Source organism: Elaeis guineensis, chromosome 3 (genome assembly GCF_000442705.2).
Source record: "Elaeis guineensis isolate ETL-2024a chromosome 3, EG11, whole genome shotgun sequence".
Classification (NCBI taxonomy): Eukaryota; Viridiplantae; Streptophyta; class Magnoliopsida; order Arecales; family Arecaceae; genus Elaeis; species Elaeis guineensis.
The window spans coordinates 112,271,415-112,277,806 of record NC_025995.2 but is presented as its reverse complement, the minus strand read 5'-3'; the positions used below and the strand labels follow the sequence as shown (position 1 = coordinate 112,277,806).

General features: G+C 37.9%; 1 protein-coding gene across 1 annotated transcript; it reads left to right on the top strand.

The window, feature by feature from the left end:
* The first annotated feature begins 332 nt into the window (after nt 1-332).
* Nucleotides 333-4,588, top strand: LOC105040861 (probable xyloglucan endotransglucosylase/hydrolase protein 26). Its single transcript, XM_029263072.2, is given in 5 exon segments — nt 333-574; nt 576-678; nt 1,466-1,566; nt 1,670-1,863; nt 2,820-4,588. Coding segments are annotated over 5 exon segments (942 nt in total). The 5' UTR covers nt 333-439; the 3' UTR covers nt 3,229-4,588.
* The last annotated feature ends 1,804 nt before the right edge of the window (nt 4,589-6,392 follow it).

The following is a 6,392-nucleotide window of genomic DNA, read 5'->3' as shown; positions in this document are numbered from 1 at the left end:
CCTCGCACGACTGATAAATACTACCAGCACCACCACCAGGCGCCAACGCGGATCGAAGGTTACATGGCTCCAAGAACGTCAACGGTCGAAACAAATTTAAAACTTCATCTTCTCATAATATATTGTTATTGGCACCTCTTCATCAAAATATTAAATGGGAAAACCCGAGAAACAATATTAGATCAGCAATACATATATCTATAAATTACTCTCAGAGGGCCGTTAGTGCAGGGCACAACACTGGAACTAAGTCATGGAATTTTTCAAGCAAAGCTGGGCACAAATTTTGTATTCCTGAAGCGAAGATGAATATGTCAAATCACACGCTTTTATTCTTCCAAAAATTTTCATACAGACTTGGGAGGAACTAGGGAGGCAAGGGTTCCCTTGTTCCAATGGTCAACCACAATGTATTCTCGATCCTATATAAGGCACACTCATGGCCATCTCTAGAGCACCCAAGCACGGTTCCATAGAGACAGAAGGCACACCTGGTTGCAGGCTGCAAATGGGGAACTTGCCCATTTTCCTTGTTGCTCTTGTTTCTCTGGTGCCATTGAACCAAGGTCTTGTTTCATGCTGATTTTTATACCGACGCCGTCTTCACCTGGGGCTCGCTGAACTCAGCAATCTGGGGCAGTGGCAACAACCTTGCACTCTTGCTCGATAAGGTCTCGGGTATAGAAATAAAGGTTTGCTAATTTGTCGAATTTTAGAACGGGTATTTAACTTTAGACTTTAGTATTGCAGCAACGCATTCTTAGCGTATAAGCATAGGGAAATCTACCGAAAGCTATCGAATGAGTGTGCTTTTTTTTTTCAGAAGTTTGCAGTCATTGACCCTGTCTGACCAGTTATATGCTGCATTTCAATTTCATCCCTGCTTACCATAAATAAAATGCAACAACTGAGAATATAGGATAATCAAATTCCCATTATCTTAAAATATCTAGAAATATCTCATTTATTGTGCTATAACAATTCATCATTGAACTAAATATATGAAATGTGATACACAAAGTTAAAATGTGTTGGAGAAGAAAATAAAAATGAGTATGTAAAGCTGTTTGTATTCTGAATTACTTCACTGATGATCACACCCTTCGTTGTCCAAACTCAGGTGAGGTCTTGATGGTTTACGAGTCCCATTTTGCATATATTATGTAAGAAGAAAGATTTTCCTCCATAAAAGACAAGAAGAAACGAGCTTGAAGCAAATTTTTGTACAGAAAGCCTCAGGCTCATCCTTTTGATTAGCTACATTCCTGACCAGCAGCAGTGGTCAATACTAATTCATTCTGTTTCTTTCTTCTCTCTTTCTTGCTCTTTTTTAAGTTTTTCGGGCTCCCAACTCCCTGTTCACAGCATAGAACAGGGGCAGGTCATGATTATATAAGAATGTACTGACACTGTACCTCCTTTTCTGATTCCTATTCAATTTACATGTTGCTGTCTTCAATTATAGGTTCTGGGATACAAACGAACAGAGAGTTTCTCTTTGGAAGTATAGAAATGCAAATCAAACTGGTTCCAGGGAATTCAGCCGGCACTGTCACCGCATACTATGTAAGTCCTAATCTACCAGGATCGTGAGAATTCACTCACACAAACTTAACATTGGATTTCCATTGAACAGCTATAGCTAAAATATATTCCACATCCATTACAGATGTCGTCAACAGGAACCAAGCATGATGAGATAGACTTTGAGTTCCTGGGAAATTTATCCGGACAACCTTACATCATTCACACAAATGTCTTCACTCAAGGTGTAGGAAATAGGGAACAGCAATTCTACCCTTGGTTTGACCCAACTTCTGATTTCCACAATTACACCATACACTGGAATCCAAGTCAGATTGTGTAAGTTAACTCTGCTAATCTTAGTGCTGTTTCCAACCTAAATACATCTCAACATTCTTCCAGAAAGCTCACCATCCCTACAGATCTTAACACCATCTTTTTAGATGGGTTCAGACTTCAGCACTTGGTAACTTCTCAAAGCTTAGTCTACCTGCTACCAGGGTTTAACATGCAGCATATAATACCTAAGGAGGCAAAGAAAAAAAAGAGAGAAAATAAAAGAAAAGAAAAGGGTATGCTGTGCCATTGCTGTATCAGTCAGGCTTTGACATGATCACAAATGTTGTTGATTCATATAAAGATCAGAGAAAATAAATTTCACTGTAAATTACAACTGCAAACAACTAATGTAATTTTAGTTTAAATATTTTCTTGCAAAGTGGTACAATACAAAGAATAATGTTTAAAAGATTAAGTTCGTTAGTAGCAATGAACTTGATAATTATCACTGCAAACTGCTTTCTTATTTGCACATGTTGATTCACTGATTTATGAAGCACTACAAACCAATATTTATTAGATTCAAGCACACCCCTAAGATAATTAAGCATCAGTATCATATCATGCTACTGAGGCCGACCTCTGCAAAAAGAGTATAAACCATAGCCTTGAACCTTGGCTGCTAGACATCACCAGAACATCAATCCAGTTCTAATGCACAAATATTTCTGTAACAAGATCCAAACTTGTTTTCAAGTGAATGGACCATTCACAACTCCATCTTATAAATTTTACATCTTTTGAAGTATTTGAATTCCTATTTCTGTAATCTAGTTCTAATGCACACCTAGTTCTAATACAGGATTCATGTTATGCATGCTTCGAAGATCTTTTGAAGTATTTGAATTCCTGGCAACATGGCCACCATCCTCAGTGACTAACAAACGTGAACAATCTATAGCTATTAAAAAAAAAAAAGTCAGATTTATGATTGATATAACTCCAATTCATTGCAGGTGTTTTGTTGATGGGCTCCCAATCCGAGTCTTCAGAAATTATGAAAAAATCAGGATTCCGTTCCCCAACAAGCAAGCAATGACAGCCTACTCAAGCCTTTGGAATGCTGATAATTGGGCAACTAGAGGTGGCCTTATAAAGATTGACTGGAGCAATGCACCCTTCATAGCAAGATATCGCGAGCTCCGCCTGAGAGCTTGCACATGGACTGGACCAAACAGCATCAGCCAATGCGCTCAAACTACCCCTGCTAAGTGGTGGACTTCACCTGCATACAGTGAGTTGAATGACATGCAGAAGGGTCAGCTGAACTGGGTCAGACAGAACTTCATGATATATGATTACTGCAAAGATGCAAAGAAATTCAAAGGGCAAGTCCACCCTGAGTGTTCTCTGCCACAATTTTAATGGATGATTTGATTTTATAATGAAGTGGTTGTGATGGTACAAGTGACAAGGTAAATAAGCCTGTGTTGTTTTAGTTGATTTCGTTCTTTAGCTGTGAACTGAAGAATAAACAATATGAGGGTCTGTGTTCCAAGGATGACCAGTAATTCTCAATTCTTAGGTCACAGGCCTATTGTATCCCTTTTCTCGGGAACCGAGTTTAATTTTGAGTTTCACTTTGTATCTGATACATTTTCTTGTTGCATGAAATAAGCAGCATATGAGCCGCAAGCATTTAAGCAGTGTATTATTTTTTTTCGGTGTTCAAAGAAAATATTCTTTCAATTTATGAGTTCTTCCATCCCATGGACAGGATTTCTTAAAACTAGGTAATATCGAGATTATGAGTGGAGATGTTAAAATCACAACAACCAATAACAATGACAGGATATATTTACCTGCTTAAAAGACAGAGATTTCTTAGATTTCCTTCTTTGTATTAAACAACCAAAAGATGTAACAATGAGAAGATCATGCAGGAAACGATATTAAGATCATCTGAGATTTGGTGAGAAAAAGGCAAATATTGTAATGTTCACACTTCAAAATGTGCCAAGCAAAGAAAGTTAGAGGGGAGTATTCTCTTGACATGGAAAAGCAAAATTCAAAGAGAAAATATTAGGAGGAAAAGGAGGATCTTGATTAAACCTAACAAGTGAAATATTCACAATTCTTATCTATTTCTCCATTGAATTGCTTCCCCTTATGTTTCTTGACAGCCGGATAGCGTCTAGAGGGAAAAGGGGAAAAGATCAGCCACCCAAAACTACACCCGGTGACACACTCCATTTCAACATGTGAGGCAACCATATCAATACATATCTCATGTAGCAATATTGGTTTATGATAGGAATTAGAATTAGAATGGTTAGAATCGGAATCAAAATGGCCATATCCTCTTATGCATTTAGTTCGTGATCACAATCAAAACCGGAATTGGAATGGGATTTAAATACTAGGAAAGAGCAGGAATTGGATTTTGCAGTATTTGGATGTCTTATTTCTTCCTGAAACTGGAATAGAAATGGGATTCTCTCCAAACAAACGGCTGGAATAGGAGCCACTTATTCCATCCCTATTCTAGAGTCCAACTCCTTCCAATCAAATATTCAAATTTCAAAATTATTCAAATTCCTTACTTACATAAAAGCCAAAAAAAAAATCATATAAAAAATCAGTTGGATGTCTTTATCTCAGGAGAGTATAATTATGATTAAACGTGGATCAGGGAATTAACTGCTTAGAATATAAAAACATATAGATCATAATGCAAAAAGACTCACACAAACACTTAGGTGTCACTAAACCAGAAGCCATTGTCTTTTATTTGCAAGCATTCATTGCGACGGAAGACATATCTATTTAGTACGTGAACGAGACAGGCGTGAAGATTGAATCTGAAGAATAAAAATGAAAATATTTAGGGAATGATGGAAGAATATATACCTTAAACAACTACCATAGATCGCGTCCAATATAACGCCAGTGGGCTTCAAGAACTCCATCAGAAAAAAAAAAAAAAAAAAAGGTAAAGATTAGTTTTTGATGCCGTAGATTGAAGAAGGGAAGGGAAAAAAGGAGGCGGCTTTAGGATTGGGGTGGGGAAGCAATCGGTTGGGCGAATGACGGAAAGGATGGCGGACGAAAAACTTAGCCTGGAGGGAGTCTTCGCTGGAGGGAAGGCGGTGGAGAAGGCAGCGATTTGTTGCGGGAGACGTGGGTCATCGGTTCAGGTTGCCGACTCCGGAGTATGAGATAAAATAGTTACTTACCTATTACCACGAATGTAAAATTATTTCTTCGTCACTAGCAGTTTCTTCTGATTCCGGCCCAATTGCCGACTTTGGAATTTGATCAAGAGAAGAGTTTATGTGTTTTCCTGATCTTGTTTAGTAATTGGAATATGATAAGGGAGAACCATCATAGGTGTTGCAGCCAATCCTCTGTTGCATCTAACTTTGACAAAAAGCAACTTACAAAAGAAGTCCACAAATCAAAATTATGTCCAATGATGACCCTCCGATGCCTAAGTCAATGAGGAGTGATGAACAGCTGATAGAATAATCAAAGTAGCAAAGTGTTGGTCTAGAAGTGTCTTACCTAAATTGTTCATTTACCTCTCTTTTATAGATAATCTGCTGGTAATCATTTGTAACAGTTAGACATATGGGTTTCGTTTATTTCGGCACTATGTGATCGTGAGATGGACAGTTAAAACCCTTTGATGATCATGGTATATGGTCGTTATGTGCTTTCTGTGCTGGCGATTTTTGATATATCGATTGTATATCAGTAATCTTAACGTACCGATTATATGTCGATATATATGGTACATCGACTAATCGTCGATTGATTATTTTGACATATTGATTATTCTGATCAACTCGATCCCAAGAAGAAATTGGTTGAGAATCTCTGATTATGTGTTGGTGTAACATATTAATAGTCGGAGGTTTCATTTATTCCACCAACTGAGAGTGGAGTTCACCGACTATGAATCAGGGGGAGTAGATCTAATTGCCCCAGCAATTGCCTACCACTCCCAAGTTCAAGGTACTTGACACATGAATTGACACGTGGCTGGACATGTTGGACGAAGAGAGTTGTCACGTGTTATCTCGAGCTCCGATTCAACTATAGACATTAATGATTCCTTTGAAAATTGAAAAACCTCCAATCATTTTATCGTTTCGATAATCGTGTGACCATCATTGGGATGTCAATTTGAAAAGAGGGTTAGACGGCCAGACGATCCAGTCGATTTGATTCTGACTAGTCTATTTCCACCATGTGTCCAATTATTATTGACTTTTAACTATTCACACGGATAGAGATGATATGGCATAATCAAGCAATAGGTGCGTCGAACCGTCCAATCAATGATTAGTTTTGATGTAGCCACATATCAAAATCTGAGGTAATCTTAATCTGAACAAATCCATTCCGACTGTTGACGGACTCTCTATATATATAATATCGCTTTCATTTGGATTTTCTACTTTTCTGCTTGCCATTTTTTTGCAAACGAGAACTTTGCGCTGAGTGTCAAGAGCTTTAGGGATCTAGGAGTTTTCTTCTTTGTATTTTCATAGTCTCCAGGTCATCCCTTAGTTTCAGGTTAAGCT